General features: G+C 40.6%; 1 protein-coding gene across 1 annotated transcript; it reads right to left on the bottom strand.

Annotated features, from left to right (window-relative positions):
• Positions 1 to 803: 803 nt before the first annotated feature.
• ZC3H12D (zinc finger CCCH-type containing 12D) lies at positions 804 to 13,129 on the bottom strand. Its single transcript, XM_044422962.1, has 6 exons — positions 13,105 to 13,129; positions 11,925 to 12,228; positions 7,545 to 7,684; positions 5,670 to 5,904; positions 4,435 to 4,541; positions 804 to 2,900 (listed from the first exon to the last, which is right to left on the bottom strand). Exons 2-6 carry the CDS (start codon positions 12,224 to 12,226, stop codon positions 1,885 to 1,887), a joined length of 1,800 nt encoding a protein of 599 aa, XP_044278897.1. The 5' UTR covers positions 12,227 to 12,228; positions 13,105 to 13,129; the 3' UTR covers positions 804 to 1,884.
• Between the last annotated feature and the right edge of the window lie 6,206 nt (positions 13,130 to 19,335).

Here is a 19,335-nt window from a genome sequence, read left to right as displayed (position 1 = left end):
TCTGAACCTTCACCTCGGTGCTCTCAGACCTGCAGTGCATGACTGGAAAGAGGTGTCATGTTGAATGGGCCCCTTTCATTTCCCTGCATCAGTGCAGTCTAAAGGAAGTTCAAGTAAAGAGTCAATGCGGTGTAGTGGTCGGAGTGTTGGGCTGGGGCTCAGAGATTTGGATCTTGGTCTCCGCTCAGCCATGAACCTGACTGGGTGATTTCGGTCCGGCCACTGATTCACAGTATAACCTTACCCCACAGTGCCATTGTGACCTGACTAGTAGGATCATGGAAACTACCTTGGATTCCTTGTAAGAAAAAACATGTAAATGCATTTGCTGTTATTGAATGTGCAGACATATACAGTGTCTTGATCTAACTCTAGTTGTGCTGTAAGAAAATGCATTAAAACCTGACTAGTTATTCCAGAAGGCGGATGGGGAGGCACATTTGAAATTAACTTTTAAAAGATCTGGAGAAGTTTGCCTGGTGCTGAAATGAGAGCAAAGTTGGTGCCGGGCAAATTTCTCCGGGAAGCTTATTCCACACCTTAAGGACAGACACCAAGAAGATCCTTCTTCTGTTTGCCATCTGCAGAGGGGCAGTTTTTATTGTGGGCAGAACATTTGGGGAAAGGGTCATACCTCAGTCCCATTTTGAACTAGACCCTCCACCTCCCACTGCCCAGTCTTGGTGCAGAAGCTTTAAAAAATGAGGTTAGAGTCATATGTTTCTGTCATAGCATGTATTCTTCCCTGACGTATTTGTTTGGACAAATGAGATGCTTTTGGGGGGGTGTAGGTTATTTCTTTATTTGCATTTTATTGAAAAGAGTTTTCTCAGGCTTTTCACTGGAACCAACAGATATGTACATTATTAAACCAATGCATGAATGATATAGAGAGGTTTTAACACACAGTAAAGAAACATACACAGACAAAATTGCCAAAAAGGTGGCAGCTAAATAAAAGTGGTACTATTTTTTTCTCCCATGCAACACTTGAGAATACAGAAAAATTCACCTTAGTGCCTACAAGATGGCAAAATTAAGGCACCAGGTAAAATATATGTTTGGGAAGAATACGACTGGGGCATCATCCAGAAAAAGTTCTCCTCCTGATTCATACATTAAAGGAACAGTATGATCTGTATAGAGGGCTGCAGTGAGGCCTGTTTGCCTCCCCCTTCTGGACCAGTTGCAGTTTCTGAGGTTTTTCAGAAGCAACCCAACGTATAATGCATAACTTAGTTACCTTACCTGGCCTTACCAACTGTGCCAAGGTCATAGTTGTCTAAGAGGCATCACAACTCGTGCACTAGCCAAAGTTAGAAAAAGGTGCTTCACAACTTCTTAAGCAGCCATAGGCAAGTTGCTCATGTTGCTGTTGGGGAAATGGAGATGTGCCGTGGAGCCCTGCTAGAAGCCCTTGGTGGTTGTTCCTCAGCCTTTGTCATCCACCTTTGCAATTCATGGCTTTTCTCACACTACTGTTAAAGCAGTGAACATAAATCTCTATAAAAGCTTAACACACATAATAAAACTCTGAAGGAATGTTTCAGGGTTTGATAAAGGAATAGCAGTGCTGTAGAAGGAGGTTTACTGGAATTACATAATAAAATATGAAGCTGTCAGGGTCTGGGGAAGGCTTCGTAGTAAACGTGGCCAGGTGAGAAGGACTGAAAGGAAAATTCAAAATGGTTGATGGATTGACAGTAAAGAAGCTGTTCCCAGGGACAGCAGGTCAGAAGAGAGAGATGGGACAAGGGGAGATGTGAGGAATACATTTAAAGCTCAGTCAAGCTGTATAAATGTTGCTTCATTTCCCACCAAATGACTTATACAAGTTGAGCGGTTGTCGGAATGTTACAATAACACGGGGCCCCACTTCTCTGTCTACTCTGGCTTTCTGCTGGAGGGTCTGCTGTGTAAGTTCCAATACCTTTGAACTAATGGCATTGAATTCCCCATGTCGATAACATCAGTGCAGGCAGGTGACACAGACTGGTCTGTCCCAGTGTATGGGAAGCCAAAGCATACAGTTTGTTGAACGTTTACTTGCTTTTGAAAAGGTGGATTTAGAGCTAAGTTCTGCTGGGAGCCAGCACCAGAAGGACATGTGTAAGGATCTACTGCTCTAAGTGAGCTGGAATCCAAGAGAAGTACCTGGTCATAAGAGCTGGCTTGCAAATTTTCAGCATACTGCATCTCTCCAGGCTTGCCATATGGAAATGGCACAGCTGAAGGCACTATAGAGAAATGTTCTTCTCCGGGCTGGGCTTTCAAGTCCTGCCTTACCGAGCAGGAAAGTGTTTGTGAAGTCTGTACTGCTGGTGTTTGCATCCTGTAACAACCTTGAAAATTGCACAGTTGTAAGCAAGGACAGTCCCAGCATAGGGCATGTTGAGACAGAGACGAACTCATGCTGTATCTGAGATGGTGATCCTCACGTGGATCACCCACCAGGTCTTCATATTTACTGAGTCCTGAAGGAGCATTTCCAGAATGGGTCCTGGCACTGATGGAGAAGGCAGTGGGTTGCTTTGACATGGCTTCTGCATGGCTTGGCTGGCCTTGTTGTAATTCAGGTTGCCAGTTGCCTTGATTTATGTTTGGCCAGTCACTTGTTGAACCTCTGGTATCTTCTTCTTCCTGATTTGGGGGATTAGTGTAGAATATTGCTGAGCTGCCCCCACTGCCAATAATGCCAGTGCCTCTAGGACCAGCTAAATTTGACATATATCCATCCTGCATCTTTACGGAGATTGTCCCCATCCTCTTGTCTTCTATTTTCTGAGCAAATGAGAAGGACTTTGTCTTGGCTCGGAGCTCATCAGCTACAGAGAGATGGTCCCAGTTCAGTCTCTCTCGGTGGTAAAATTTGCACTTGATGCCATATGTGCATTTTTTGTCTGAGGGACGGAAAGGAGTAGATATTTATTTATTTAAACCTTTTATATGTCATCCCTTATCCATGGCATCTCAGGATGACTTAGAATCATTAAAATCAAAATACAATGAACTAAGTGATAGCAATTTGCTAAGCGATAGCAAGTACATTAATTGGAATCCATCAGTAGGTTATCGAAAGATGATCAGGTTAGCATACTTCGGATGTACTCATGTATAGCAGAGAAAGAGATCTTGCTAGTTATTTTTTAAAATGCATCTATAGAACAACTAATGCAAAAGGAGAATGTGGCATTTTTCAGAAACTCACATCTTTGGCAGCCTTAGGGCTGTTACTGTGCTATAGTATCAGAAAAGAAAAGAGAACCTGTTTAGCTTCTTTCTGGTCACTCTCAGAAACAAAAGCTGCTCCTATGTGAGGCTGTAGTAACTGAAGGTAGGTCAGCAAGTTCAGTGAGAAAGCAACTATCTAATCAGTTGCCAATACATGTCCAGGACAGAATCCTGCTACCACAGGCCACTCCTTCAGTGACAAGATATGCAAAGTATATGCTCATGCCTTGCTTAATTATCAGCAGCAGCATCCAAGTTTTGTCTCTGTCTGATGAGGTTCACCAGGCAGGGCAAAAGCAGCATCTGCTGTAGGCCATTGCAGCAGAGCTTAAGTGTAGCTTTGAATGTTTGCAGGCTTTGGTGAGGAGTAATGACTCAGGCACTTGCTTTATATACTTGTGTGGTGATGTAGAAAAGGAACTGCAGACAATTCCTCTCTGGCAAGATTTGTAGGCCACAGTTGCTGTGGAGCATCTCTGCATGCAAGTGATGCACACTTGCCTATTTTGACTTTGGACTCAAAGCATGAAAGGCAGGCGCCAGTCTTAGCTAAAATCTATATTAGCATAACACATTTATTAGACCAACTCAAATATCACAAAATACTGTGCAAGCTTTTGAGCTCTCCAGAACCCTTGATAGCAGCACAGCAAGTCAGAAATGGCCTCCCGGGCCATCTAGTCTGACCCCCGGCTCCAGCCAGCAACACTTATGTAATACCCAACATGTAGTTGTCCAATCTTTCCTTGAACATCCTCACTGATGCCCCCCGTCCCGCCTGCATCTCCCATGGAAGCCTATTCCATATCCTGGGGGTCCTAACCATCAGGAAGTACCCAACCTGAAACCCAGTTTCTTGAGCTTTGCCCCACTGGACTGTGTCCTTTCACATACATATATGTTGCCATAAGATCCTCTGTATCTTCTCTTCCCCAGACTGAAAAACCCAGCTCCCTCAATCTTGTCTCATATGTCATCCCCCGAATCCGGCTACCATCTCTGTGACCCTGCCCTGAACTAATTCATCACTCAAGACAGATAAACAAGACAAAAAAGGGGGTAGGAAAAAGCAGCTGATGTGAAAGCCAAGGAGGCCGCACTTGGTGATAGTCCTAAGGTGGATATAATGCCTGAAATTGCTCTCAATGTGGCTCCCAAAGACACATAGATTAGCAGCTGTGCCTAGCATTGAATAAAACCAACCATAAGGGCAAAGCTGCCATTTTGGCTCAGGCAGAAGTGGCGTTTTGCTGAGAAAGCTGTCAAGAGAAGGTCCATGTCGGCCTAATGGATCATCAGGAGGCATAAATCTAAAAAAATAAAATGATCGGAGTTTACTATACAGCTATCCCCACACTTTCTTCTGAATGGCATTCAAGTTCACATTAGAGATTCTTGGCATAACTTTAGCATGATATTCAGGCAAAAACCTTAGCAGAAAAAGATTTCCAGTATGTGTGCAACTTCTCCACTGGTGGGAAGAGGTGTGAACATACCAGAATTTTTTAAAACCTCTTTTAAAAAGAGCAAAACATGGCCAGAAATAGTCTGCAGATGTACCAGGCAGCTGCTACTCTGGAAACAGAAAACAAATCCTTGATGAAGCAGGTACTCTGAAACCATAGTACAGGATAATATACTTTTATAACAAAGCCAGTTACCTATCAACCATTCCTCTGGTTAACTCAGCATCTTTCTCTTAACAGCAATAAGGAAGATCCAATCAAAGTTAAACACTTACAAATCCCATTTCAAAGTGAGACATTTTAAGATGTTCTAACATATTTTTCTATACTTTCACTTGCTCTGTTTCTTATTTAGGTGCATGTATGTGCACATGAATGAAAATAAGGCCTTCCAGGAGGATGACAAGTCTAGCAATGTCAGACTTGTCAAATGTCAAAAAGGCAATATCTATACAATTAAATCAACTGTTTTGTTATAGTAGAATGTTATAAAAGAACTTAGTATTAACAAATGCAAAAAAAAAGATGCCAAAGAACATCCTTTTAAAAATCTGAATACTTCCCCCTAAAATTAACAGTTGGAATCCAGCAAAAGCCTCCTGTAGCTGCACAGACTCCTCCTATCTAGAGAAGGCTTTTGATCCAGTAGACATTTCCACCGGCTGAATGGAGGAGGAGGAAGTGATCTGTGCCAAGTCTTCTCTCCATCCTATATTCCTTTCTGTCCCTGAAAATCTCTTACGGAAGATTGTGAGTTACTCCACTTATCCCAAACAGTGGGGTAAGTGGTGCTAGGGGCGTAGAGGGAAGGGGAAACATTCTGAGCAGATCTCTGCTTGGAGATACTCCTGCCAGCAGAATAAAAAGTCTGTATTCGACTGCAGTGAATACTGTATTTGATCATGCTAGCATTTAGTTGGACTACTGAAGTGACCCATGGTGGATGATATTTGCATATACGTAACCTCTTACTTGTCATTGACAAAAGAATACATCAGTAGGCGTTGCTCGATGAACCACTTCCACTCAGGGTTTTCGTTTTGCAAGTCCCTAAAGTTGTCATTGGAAACAATGACCCCATCCTGCTCATAGGCCAGTTTAACGATGTAGCGGTCGTCATAGCACACCATCCTTTTGCCCTTCATTTTGCGGGATGGGGTGTACACAAGTATTGCTTCTTTTGCAAGTTTCTCAAGGACATACTGGTCTAAAAGTGAAAAGGAAGAGAGGCAAATGAACAACCAAGAAGAAAACTGCAGTTTCCAAGTGTGCACGCACACACATCTCATGCAAGGAATCCCCAAAAATTTGCTTGAATTAAGTTGTCATCAAGTTACCTATTGATAATTAACAGTCCAATCTACACTTCATGCAACATTTGAAGTATTTGGATTGAATCTCTCTTAATCGCAGGTTGGATGGGGTGCACCTGGTGATTCCGGATGCACTTGAGGTCTGTTTGGTATCCATTCAGAGAAAAGTTTTTACTGATTCTCTGTAGAATTACTTGTCCTTTGATGTTAGGCAAGCAGCATCACTGAGTGGTTATCAGTCTTTGGTAAAGACATGTTTTAATCTAACATGGTTTTCCTGAATGAGTAGCCATGGTTTTCCTGATGTAACTTGATTTTAATTTTTCAAAATTCTTCTTTTTCTTTGCTATTCACTGCTCATGAAACATTTTTGAAAAATAGAATAAATATTCTACTGTAAACTTTACTGTAATCTTTAAAATTATGAGGTAATTTAGAGTTGCACACATTCCAGTTAAGCAGAAAAAAATGGGATTACACAGAAGCACTCTCCAATATTGAGCATCCTGGTCTCAAGTTGTTTAGGGCTTTACACACCAATACCAAGACCTGAAATTTTTCCCCATAGGAAATAAGCTATCAAAGGGTGTTACATGCTGAAAGAGTACATACTCAGTGCTTTATGAATTGGAACAATTCACTATGTAAACATGGAGTGGGGAACACAAGTTGGCTTGGGATCCCATGACAATGAAAGAGGTCACTACAGCATGGTACAGAAGGGAGAGACAACCAGATGAGATGTACCGTGGTGTAGTTCAGGACATCTACACAGCTCTTTGTCCACGGAGATGCCAACTGAAATGCAGCAGAATAGACCTGCCCTTTGAGAAGCATAAGATCACCGATAAGGTGGACAGATGGGAATTAATGCAACTTACAGTGACGGATGTAATTTTCAAATCACATCCTCCATGGTATACTCCAAATGTAGCTGCATTAATGTGTATCCCTTTAACTTGCATGAGAATTAATGAAAGGCTATATCCTGTTTTTTTCTTTTTATCAGTGGCAAATGGAAAGTAGCAAGTGGACAGGAGCTGCTGGCCAAGTCTTAGGATGTAATCCTATGCAGGTTGGGACATGATAGGAGATGCCAGATTTTTTCCTGTCTAAACCTCCTCTAACTATCTGCATTGTGTTGCACCTTTTGACACCTGGCTATTACTGATATAAATACGAAGCAGAAAAGATAGTTTGTGGGTAGAAGCGTGTCTGTTGGTGAAGCAGGCCGTCCTGAGATGCCAAGGCATATGGTGATGGCATATAAAAGTTTTAAATAAATAAATAAGCAGATAGGCCCCTTCTGTTATTTGGGCAAAATAACAGAAGCTTGAAGGAAGAATATGTGTGTATTTGCCAGCCTGTGCTTTATAATACAAAATCTTTCAGGTGTAGCTGGTCAGTTTTGTTTATCTTCTCTTTCTGGAGCAGCATAGTGATAATTTTCCAGAGTGCATTTAAAATCACTTTTTCCAGGAGCATGAAAACTATGTAACTTCATATGTAAAATCTGTCAGATACAGATGCCTACCTTTAATGGGGGTATCAAATCGGCTTGGTTCCTTTCTCCAAGATGGAACAAAGACTTTGATATATTGGTGACCTCTCTGTGTGAACCAGTCCACTACCAGCTGAATTCCCAAGCATGAAAACACTTCCTTATTTCCATGGCTGCAAAAAAAGAATATAAAAGAATGTTTGTTTATTTATTTAAAACATTTGTATGCTGTCCTTTACGACAATCGTCCCAATGTTTGCGGGTTACTGCTATAAAGTTTTTTCTGCTATAAAGTCATTTTTCTAAGCATTTCTGTCTACAATATCTACATGATAGATCAGGATCAATTAATAGATTTCTATGTGATTTGCAGTAGATTAAGAAGAGTTTCTGATACCCTGTTGTCTAAAACAACAACTAAAAATCTTTTCTTGCCCTAAAGTAGGTTTCTGAAAAGAATAATTTATGTGAAAGGATTCTGTAGTTGGTTCACTTTTGGTAATGAAACCAATTTTTCTGTTTCCAAATGTGCCAAGAGGTACCCTGTTCTTTAAATTCTAAATGTTTGTCCTTTGTACCTGGTTCTGACTGATGGGCCTTGGCTATTCTAGGAAGAAACAAAATATACCCAACAGATCTGAATCTTGCCCACCCATCTCTTTTCTGTGATGTTTTATAGGCTTATTGTCTGAAAATGGAAGAAGGCAGTTATCTTGGCCATTTCCTCTTTGCTTCCATATCCCTGTAAATCAGAAGCGTCCTTAAGAAATTATGAATTATGGCTCAATATTTTTGCACATTACAGCAACCCAGAAATATTCATTGATGGATGACCAGCTTTCAGGAGAATTATAAGCAAGGTGTGGAACCAGACATATAAGTATGAATAAAATTTCTAAGGGAAAGCTTAATTTCAGCTCATCTGAATTAGGTTCATTCAATTAATATTGGGTTTCAAATTCAAAGTAGATTCAGTTCATCAGTCCAGGGATCTGCTGTTGATATTTAGTGTGGATCTGTGCTGATTTTTGTTATATTTTGTCATATCCATTTCCTACATTGGAGCTTTATTCCGTAAGTGCATACAATAATTTTAAAGCACAGAAGAAAAAAATGCACACTTCAAAAACTGTAAGTAAAATGGTTAAGTTCAAAATTACAGCACACTATTTCAAACAATGTTTACAAATTTTGGTGTTTAGAATGTTTTTATTTGTTTTTCCTTTTCCGTCTTACTCTATAATCTAGGCCTTTAAATTATCCCACAAATTTATAAGCACAATTTAATTTGTAAACATCCCAATAGTATGTATATTTCAGTTCACATATTAGTGTTATGGTCTAACCATTGCAAAATTGGGCCTAAGATTCAGGTAGAAGGGGGCAAAGCATGCAACATGTTTTTTTGGTGTAAGCTAGTCAGCTGGTGTCAGGAAAAATTAAGAGCAATTTTCAGAGTGGCAGCCTGGGAAGAAAAGTGTATTTCTTTTTTTATCTTTAGTTGGTTTGTATTTTCATCACATTATCTATTTGTTAACCAGGTCACCATCGAAATTCTGTCTGTGTTATCACTCAACAATGTTTGCCAATGGCAAATGGTAAAGGAATGATCACAGTCGGTCTGCATTATTATAAGGAGTAAGAGAATTATCACTGCATTTCAGTTCCTCCTGACAGTAGCTTTCATTGCCCTCCACACACTAGGTTAAGTATGTATCTCTGCCAGTTTGCGATCTATACTTCATGTATTCATACTTCAAGTGAGCAGTGTTTACAAAGCTTATGCTGGAATGAATGTGTTAGTCTTTAAGTGCTACAATACTCTTTGTTATTTTTATTGTGCTCATCTATCCATCAACTCTGAAAAGTGTGTAACTGAGATGTCCATGGCAGTTCTTAACATATACATGGCCATCTTAACGAACATCTAATTCACAAGCCATGGCTGAGACTCTTTGCTAATACACTTGACCCGATCTGGTAAAACAGATCAATGCACCAAACATGTTACAACATTTACTTCCATTTATGTCCAATATATTAAATTGGACTAACTGGATACATATTTTGATGTGAATGAGTGCCCCAGGTGGGCCACTCACTGTGTGTGGGTAGTGTTTTATTGAGGCAATGAGCTAAGTTAGTCAGAAAACAAAGTCTGCACAGATTGATAGTGAATGAGACTCTGCTATCAGGAGATTGGATATCCTGTTTTGGTTTGTTTATTTATACTAAGATCTAAAGGTGACTGCAAGCTTCCATGCATAGGTAAATGGATGTCTCCTTAAGGCAGGGGTGGGCAAGCATCTGGTAGACTTCCAGGTGTTTTGGCCTAGCGCTCCCCTCAGCCTGTTCCAGCTTAGCCAGTTTTGGAAACTGGAGAGCCACAAATTGCTCATCCTTGCCTGAAGGAGAATCCGATCAGCCAGGCCATCTTACAGTATAAAGACAACGTTCTGCAGTATGATGTTTTCTACTCTTTTCTCTACATAAAATATACTTTGTACTTTCACAAATAGCCATGGACCTTTCCAACCACCAAACATAAAAGCTATTCTGGACCGGTACCCTTAGAAGCACCACATCAAAAATATTCTGAGTTACATTACATTGGAGTTCCCACGCCCACACCCAGAGCTGTTGTGCTAGAAAGTCACTCTTGTCTGCAGTTATAAACCCTTTGCTGCAGGTCACATGCAGGCCACTGGCAAATTTGCGTTTGTTTACACAACCGCTTATCCAAAATAAAATTGTATGAGTCATTAGCTCTTGCACTTGCAGGCAGTTGTCACAACTTTCAACTCTTTGAATATGTAAACAAAAAGGTTGACCTTAGTTTTATGCTTCTTATCAGAGGGGACTAATCATGAAATGCTAATGACAGGATCTTGTGGGCAAGGAGCGGGAAGGAGCCAGTAATATATGAAGTAACTCTTTAACTGATGGAGTGATGGAAATTATAAGCAGTAGAAAGTACAATGCTGTTATGCTATGCTTTTCTGTTGCACACCATTCAGGAAACTTTATTTAGTGAGTCATTTACAAATGTCAGGAATAAAAGAAAACAGAAAATGCAATGTGCTATATACACAAGATGAATAGTGGAGAGCAAATCATTGAGTGCACCTAACATCTAACTGAGTGCAGATTGCTGGTACTATATAATGCAGGAAAATGAGAGTGAAGACCTAGGCTTAGAAATGATAAAATAAAACCTAATTAAATGGCTGCTAAAGAAGTGCCAAGCAGTTTTTGCCACCATTTAATCTGCTGGCTGCATAGTAAAACACAAAGCAGAAAAGTTCAATCAAAACAGACCAAGTTATAGTCTACTGGGGGTAAATTCACAGCATGAATATCTATCCATTGTATATCACATACTATCATGGGTTTTCCAAAGTAACTTTGGTGGCATTCTTGAGGATTCTTGCACTGGAATCCTCCTTTACAGGCCTATAAATGCTCAGGTTTTCCTTGGAAAGAGGCATTCTATCCCTTTTAAATGTCTGGAAGTCCTTACTATGCAGTTGGCAACTTTGGAGAATCGACCCTATACAAGGTTGGACAGAAACAAAGGCCTACAATTCCCAGCATGCCCCAGTCAGCTTTCTCTGTCTGGACATGCACAAGGACATGCCTCCTGGGAAGCTTCCCTCTGGGAATGGCTATCCAAGCGGTCTAAAGTGCTTTATTGTATGTATACCTGCGGAACCGTTTTGTTCCTATTTCCCTTACAACAGAAGCCGGGGGGGGGGGGGGTCCTGCACCGCTCCCTGGGGCGTGTGCCAGCCTCTGACATCTCTTCAGCAGGAAGCCTGCGGTATGTGTAGACCTCTTTGCCTGAAGAAGAATTCTCATCTTCTTGAGAAGTGTGCAATTTTGCACTGAAGTGGGAGATCGAAAAACCGTCATTTCCTACTGGGCAGGTTCTGTGGCTTTTTAAAAAGTGACAGGCAGGATGTTGGTGTAGGAAAATTGAATTCATGCATTTGAGAAGTGAAAAGTGCCAAGCACTGAAGGCAGAAAAGAGAAGCACTCTTGTCTGTATAAAATATAACTTCTCTTGTGAGGTATATCTTCTTTATATCTGTGCTGCTATATATTATTTATGCAAAGCTAATTCACACATGCTAGATTCTCTAGTTTGATGAAATGTTTATGCGACTATGTCATTACAGGTGTGACACCTCAAAGAAAAAAATTCTATCTCATCAGCATCATTTCAAGCACAGTGCTATTCGTTTATTCAGCTTAATGAAATGCCACACCAACATTGGGAATTATAATCTGAACCAAACAGAGCATCCCCCACAGTTCAGATGTTTCATCTTAAATCTGCTAAATTGAGAGTAGGGTCAGTTGTGGATCACAATGCAAGCTAAAACATAAAGAAGAAAATGGAAAAATGCTTGCCTCATTGCAACGTTGCTGCCATCGATCACAATGGGTCTCAAATTGCTGGAGGGATCGCTGGTTTTCTTGGTAGACCTGTGGGAAACTGGCAAGACCCCGCATGGCGCATGGGCTGTAGGACTGAATTGAAAAGCTTGTGTCCGGTTCTCGGGCTCTTGGGTTCTGGTCCCCATCTGAATCAGCTCCTGCAGCAAATCATTTTCTGAAGCTTCTTGTCCTAGCTTCTCCAGCACTTCACACACTTCTTCCTTACTATAACCCAGCTTGTGGAAAAATTCCAGCTTGCTCTGTTGTGCTTCCATTTCTGTACAAGGAGATGAAAAGCCTGTCAGAATAAGTATTTCAGAAAATGGAAATGTCCGGTGGGATGTTTCCAGTCAACAGAGTTGATCCAATGTGGCCTCTTTTAGCATCCACTTTCAAGAGAAGCAAAGAAAGCCACTATTTAATTATGCTGATACACCAAGGAAATGCAAATACTGAAGGACCCAACAATCCTTCAGGGTCCTCAATGTATAATGCAAATTAAGTAGTTGCCATGGAATGTGAGGGCATATGTTGAGACTCCCCATCCATTTTGTAGACTTTTTTTTTACAAATTTTATAAGATAGAAATATCATTAATAAAATAAGCAGATATGCTAATATGTCAGCATAATACCACAATAAATTGCAAAGTCATATATTAACTGTTATATATTAACATTTAAAAAGGAAATCTTGTGTGTATGCCTTCAATCCCTAGCATGTTGCAGAGATGTATTCTTCCCAATGGGTTGGACCCAGATTTAGTACTACTTAGAGTAGACCTATAGAAATCAATTGCATTTAAGGCAATGAAGTAGTCCCATTTATTTCAATGGTCCCATTCCAAGTATGACTATATCTGGATCCAACCCAGCCTGTGGAATGATGTATATTCTCTGTTGACCAATGAAACTGAGGGCCAACAGGCTCCAGAGACCTCCTATCTGTGCAGATTTTTGCTTCCTAGGATTGAGAAGCTATAATTTGTCCTTTGAGAAGAATGAGCACCAAGTTGCCTTCTAATGCAAGCTTTATTTACACTGGCTGAGGCTCAAAGAGTTTTAGTTTTCTATTGAGTAAGCAAAGCTCCTGAAGATATTTGAGAATCCTTGCTCTAAGTATATCAGAACTCACTAGCTGCCTTCTGACTTACCAGAGAACTCCAGCCTTTCTGCAGATATTCTGAGCACAAAGAAGCCCCTGGCTTTTAAATATACCCTCAGGGCAGCCAATTTTCGTCAGAACATCAGGTGTGCCTAGATAGGTACTGAAGATAGGTATGCACAAGCCACGCACACGCATATGCAAACAGGCACTTCAGGCTTATCTCTGGTTAGAACATCTGAAAACAGTCCAGACAAGGGATTGCGTTTGTGCACTGTGGTTAGTGAGGCACAGATACCATCTCTGACATGCTACACATGCCTAGCAATGAGCAGACGTTACCCAGAGATCCTGGAGAAATGTGTTATTGGCAACCCATGAAAACAACTCATGACTTTTTTCTTCTTGTTCTTCTTTCTAAGATAAAACAAAATTCTGCACAGGATGTTCAGCGAGTGTTGCTGGTCTGTGCTGGATTTAAAAAAGGAAATCTTTCTGATACAATCACCGCTGGTAGAATTGAGAGGGACCTGATTATGAGCCAGAGTAGAGACCTTACTGTTCATGGCACCATTTGAAGGCAGTCTCTTTCTTCTAAGCAATGCTGCCATGTACCCTAATCTCACTCATGAGTGCTTTATGACTGCGAGGAGGTTATGGAGCATGCTGATTGCATATAGCCTTTGAAGAAAAGAATGAAACAGTGGCTTTAGCAGGGGTCCCTGGTCTTTTTTTGAAATGGAGGGCATAGTTTATTTTTTATTTTCCCATTATTTTAATTGTTAATTGGTCTTAATTGTGGTTTTTATATTTATCCCTGGATGCTGTACCATTTTTATCTTATTTTATTTGTGCTTGTTGTAAACCGTCCTGAGACACCAGTAATGGGACGGTATATAAAGGCTTTAAATAAATAAGTAGTTGGAATTTTGAGTATCACAGCTGATGTCACCGAGTGGGTCTCATGGGGAGATGGATCTTGCTCATTTATAAAATGGCTCTCATGATGGGCATGGCCATTCGCAAAAGACCCTAATTTCCCAGGAGGCAAAATAAAATGAGAGTAAAAGTAAAGTAACTGGCAGAAGAAGGTACAGACCAGGCAGAAGAGGGCTTCAGTACACAAACCCAGCTGCTATCTCGGTGCCACACCATTATTCACCAAGGAGGACGCAGTGCAGGCAAAGTGGTGCCAGTGGAGGGGCAGCGCTCTAGATGCCGCATTCAGCCAAGGAGAAGACTATGTCCAGGATGTGGCTGGACTTTTTTGCCAGTGGATGGGATGGCCATGGCCCTGAGGTCATCCACCCCACAGAGGCAAAATTATTTGTAAAGGGACTTGGGATGACCTTCCCCTATGGCAGAGCTTACCTTGAATGTCTGCAAACATGCTCCCACAAGCCTTCTTAAGAATGTGATTAAATACAGACTGGATTAAATACAGACTCCTCCTCCCCTTTTGCTTTACTATCTTGCCTGATGAAGAGTTTTGCAGAGCCTAAACGTTTGCATGCTATTTTATAATCTTTGAGTTGTCCTAATGTAGATTGAGGGTTTTTTTCCCCCTTTTAGGCCAAGGGAAAGAAAAGAAATCTGTATTAGTCATTTATTTGGGGCACAGCAAATCAGTCAGTTTAGTGCAAACTGTTCTTTTCTCAGCATAATTTAAAGAGTTTTTTCCCTGTCTGTCAACCTCCTCACACCAAATGCTACAGGGTTGTTGTGTTTTTGGTTTTGGTTTTTTTTTTCTTTTCTTTTCTTTTTGGGGGGGGGGGGCTGATTCTAACAGTGGAGGACAAAAAGCAACTTTTAGAGACAGCAACTGCAAGAATGGTGCAGAAAGAATGAGCTCATTTGCTGTTCATGTGCTGTGGTTTCCTTTTGCTCTGTATTTGTTTTCAGTGTGTATAGCAGTAGGGAGAGCTGCTAGTTGATGCCTCTGAAATGGAAGCTACTACTGAGCACTGTACTAGCTTCTGTTTTAGAAGCATCTAATAGCAATGTCTGCAGGTCCGTACTCTGCCTTACTGAGAACTGATTAAAGTTGTTAGCTTTGCTCTAGTGCTAATAGGTGAAAGTGCTAATAGGTAAAGAGCAGTCAAAACAAAAGTGCTTCCATCTGATGCATCACCATCCTTGGAGGTATAATAGGAACTGGACACCCAGCACCCTATTCTTTATTTAATTTATTCTGTGGTCCTGTGGTTATATAAACAGAGGACGTATTGCCAGATTTTGAGATATAGCAAGCTCGGCTGCTAGGCTAAGGAAGTAAACAATTCTACGATTTCCAAAACAGGGAGCAGCTAGAATCTCTGGACTGTAGGCATAAGGACTGCACATGGGTAGGGGGTGAACCAAAATGGTGTTCATGTATCTAGAAAACAGAGCCTATCTCTTAGCTAAGCAAGGTAGTGTTTTCCCTGCTAAGGTATCTCCTGCTCTTCCTTCCCTCCCAGGAGGATCAGCTAAGCACTAGGCTGGTCTCCTAGCAGGGTCACTCAGGAGCAGACCAAAGAATTTCAGAACAAGGTTAGTCTATGTTTTATAGACTACAGCAAAGCATTAGACACTGTGGATCATGAAAAGTTATGGATGATCCTGAAATAAATGGGTGTGCCTTAGGGTTGACTGTCTTGAGGCGTGGACAAGAAGGTACTGTTAGGACAGAATTAAGAAAAACAGAATGGTTTCTCATTGGTGAAGGCATCAGACAAAGAAGTTAATCTGGATGCTGAACATAAGGATCAAAGGAAAAGTTGAAAATTGATGGAAAATACTCAATAATTTAAGATATACAGATGATACCATCATAAACAACAATGAATTGAAACAGCGTCTGAAGAAAATGAAAGAAGAACGTTCTAAAGCAGGACAGTTGCTAAATATTAAGAAAAATCATGACTACAGAAGAATTACCCAACTTTACGGTGAACAATGAAGAATTTGAAGTTGTGATAGTGTTTGCATACCTTCACACTATTATCATTCAAAGGGAGATTACAGGCAGGAAATTTGAGGAAAATTTGAAGCTTTGGAAAGGCAACAATGAAGGAACAAGAAATGATCATGAAGTCTAAAGTTTCACTAGAGACCAAGGGCAAGATCATCCACACTATTGTATTCCCGATCACTGTGTGGGGATGATCGCTTAAGCTGAACCATTAAGAAAACTGATGTGTTTGAAACACTGTGCTGAAGGAAAGCTTAGGGAAAATTGGGTCCTGGATCAAATCAAGCCACAACTTTCCCTAGAAACAAGAATGACAAGACTTGATGTTCTCATACTTTGCACACTTCATGGGAAGACAGGACTCACTGGAGAAAACAATTGTGTTGGGAAAAATTGAATGCAGAAAAAGAAGACCAAATATGAGATGAATCAAATTCCGAAAGGAGGCCACAGTGATGAATTTACAAGATTTGAGCATGCCTGTTGAAGGATAAGACATTCTGCAGGACAGTCATTGGGTTACCATAACTTGGAGACAACTTTGTGACACGCAACAATGAAAATTGGCGACAACTCTGGCTGTAAAGTGAGGGAAAGAACAGATTTATCTATTACATTTTCCCACCACGCTATACCTAATATTCTTTGAGTGTATTACAGAAAGTCAAATGACTAAGCTGCCACAGACGAGTTAACAAAATACAATGTAAATGTATTAAAGAATGAAATTCAGTACAATAAACAGCACTGGAATCAATCAAAATCTAGAACTAAGTCTCTAAAATACCTGGGAGAAAAGAAAGGTCTTTTCCTGTTTCCTGAAAGATAATAGTATAGATGCCAGGTGAACCTTTTTAGGCAGTTAATTCCTTCAGTGAGTGCCACAACTGAGAAAGCCCTCTGTCTTGCAGCTGGCTGGCTAACTTACCTTCGGCAGGGGATGAACTGAAACCATTATGAGTAACTTAGTATTTTTATCTTTTGCTGCATGTACATGACTGATTTGATGTGATATCAGATACTTTTGTTCTTTGTAAGGTTTGTTTGTATTAGAGTGTCCCATGTATCACTCCATTTTGGAAAGTGCAACCAGTAACCAATCCCAATACTATACTAAGAAAAAGTTGGAAACATTGATTATAATCTCTACAAAACTCTCTCTAGGCCCTTAATTTCACCCCTCTAATGCCAACACTAAAGTCATGTAACTGCATTTGCTGCTCCCTTTAGCTTTCAATTTCCTCCCATCTGTTCTGTGCTATTCAGTCGCTTCTCTGCTGCTTCTGAAACTCAAAATGTTGAGTGCCCACATGTGGTTATGTTACTCTGTGAAATGTTGCTGCAAGAGAGATAGAAGCAGAACAGGACCCTGAGAAGAAGCTGGGTGCTTGTTTTGCAGCACAGCTGCTATGCAAGTTGCAAAGTACAAGGCAGAGGGAGCAAGGCAATGAGAGAGACTCAAAGTCTGACTTCACTTTCCATCAGGATGTGCAAGGTACTTCTTGTAGGTCTTCTTCAAGATGACATGTTTTTGACAAGAGGATTGTGTCAAAATAACGATTTCTACTCCAACACATCCGGAGGACACTCTGGTTGGGGAAAGGCAGTTTGACACCATCCAAAGTTTCTGAGGCAAAACTTAGCTGATCCCAGACAGGGAAATCAATGCAATTTTCTGAATTCAGGTTGAAAACCACTGCAGTGTGCTTTTCTCACTTGTTCCTTTTCTTATTAGGTGCACGTATATGAATATGAATGAGAAATAAGACCTTCCTGTACATATGGCAGCCAACAAGTCCAGCAATGTTCCCTTCCAGCCATCACTTTCCCCCTCCTTTCTCAAGCCTGTCATCATTGTGCCTCTGAATTATTGCTGAGATTGTTTTGGGGAGGGGGGAAGGGATGTGCCAGCCTACAATTATTTTAAAACACTTTGTACATGGGGGATATTGTTTTAGTTTGTTACACAAGGATGGAAAAACGAACTGGTATCAGAAAGCTTGATTCCTGCAAGGTCAAGGACTGGCTTGAACATGGTTAAGCAACACCAGCTGGCTTTGGGTTCCTTCCTGCATTCCAGAAAGTGCTTAGTAGTACAGAGCACTCTGCCCATGCTCAAAGGCATTCTCCTTGAGGGAGGCTGGGGCACCAGCATAGTACAATATAGCAAGTGGAGGGGGGAAATGGAGTAACCGCCTCAGGCAGGTTAAACCCTGCTTTTCCTCACCCACCCAAGTGTGTTTCTGAAATGAGTTAAAACAAATTGTCTGTACTCACAGAAAATATGCCTTCCTTTAGTAACCAGAAAAATGCTGGACTGCCTGGGCCATCTCTGGTATCCAGCAGTTCACAGAGTAGGACATTTGCGATTTTATTCACTCAAGGAAGTACAGTCTATTTTTAAAGGCACGTTGTTATTGCTGTGACATCAGCCAAAGTGCAATGTGCAAGTTACAGCTCATTCCATAGGAAGGTTTTTACTTCCCTAATTGGGCAGCTCCTATAATTTAACTCATTAGCCTTTGACTCAAAAAGAGGAGGAGGGAAAGTATCAGCATAAAAACAGACTTAGGTAAGTTCAGATAACATTTATAGAAGCATTTTTATCTTTTAATGGAACATTTGTTAGTGTAGGCATGTTCAAACTTTAATGGCGCAGAGAACTCTTTATAGCATGTTCCAGTGTTCAATTAATTTGTGGAGGTGCTGCTACACTTCTCTTTTGTCTCCAAGGGCGCTGTGCAGAATTAGAAATGTGCAGCTTTTTGCATGTGTCTTTTTTGTGCTGGCTACAATCCACTTTTCAGACTTCTCAACTAGGAAGCAGTTAGAAAAATAAATGTCAGAAACATGGTAGCTTAAGGGTGCACATAGTAGAAGCCATCAAAGATGAACTCAAGATTTATAGGCTGCAAACCGAGAATGGATGAACTGTATCAGATACATGGAAATGAAAATGTGAACATTACGTAATTGGAGGCAAAAATCTCTCTTATCCCATAAGAATCAAGGTGTTTTGCTATTAGAACCATGTAATTTTCTGTGATTTGGAAATCTCTCTAAAAGGTGTTGTATAGGTCCCTTTGCAACCAGTATTTGAGCATATGGCAAAAACCAGTTTGTTAAGAAGGCTTTTGTTGTTAAATGATAATCATTCTAAAACAATATTATATCTTGCTGTAAGCTCTTTTGTGAGTTTGCTAGGCTGAAAGGTGCAGTATAAATTTAGTAATTAAATTAGATTCTCCTATACTTTCAGAATCAGCAACTTGAGAATTTAAAGCAATCCAGATGCTTAGTGGAGAATATATGGATGAATGATATGTT

The sequence above is a fragment of the Varanus komodoensis genome, unplaced genomic scaffold (assembly GCF_004798865.1).
Source record: "Varanus komodoensis strain SLA01 unplaced genomic scaffold, ASM479886v1 scaffold1, whole genome shotgun sequence".
NCBI classification, from domain to species: Eukaryota; Metazoa; Chordata; class Lepidosauria; order Squamata; family Varanidae; genus Varanus; species Varanus komodoensis.
Note: the sequence above shows the minus strand (reverse complement) of the source record. Positions and strands in the feature narration are given on the sequence as shown.

Coding starts and splice junctions, on each gene's coding strand:
- ZC3H12D (XM_044422962.1), bottom strand. CDS start 12,226: ATGGAAGCACAACAGAGCAAGCTGGAATTTTTCCACAAGCTGGGTTAT. Junction 5,905..7,544: donor ATTTGATACCCCCATTAAAG/GTAGGCATCTGT, acceptor TTTCACTTTTAG/ACCAGTATGTCCTTGAGAAA. Junction 4,542..5,669: donor TATTCTTTTGTCAATGACAA/GTAAGAGGTTAC, acceptor TTATTTTTTTAG/ATTTATGCCTCCTGATGATC.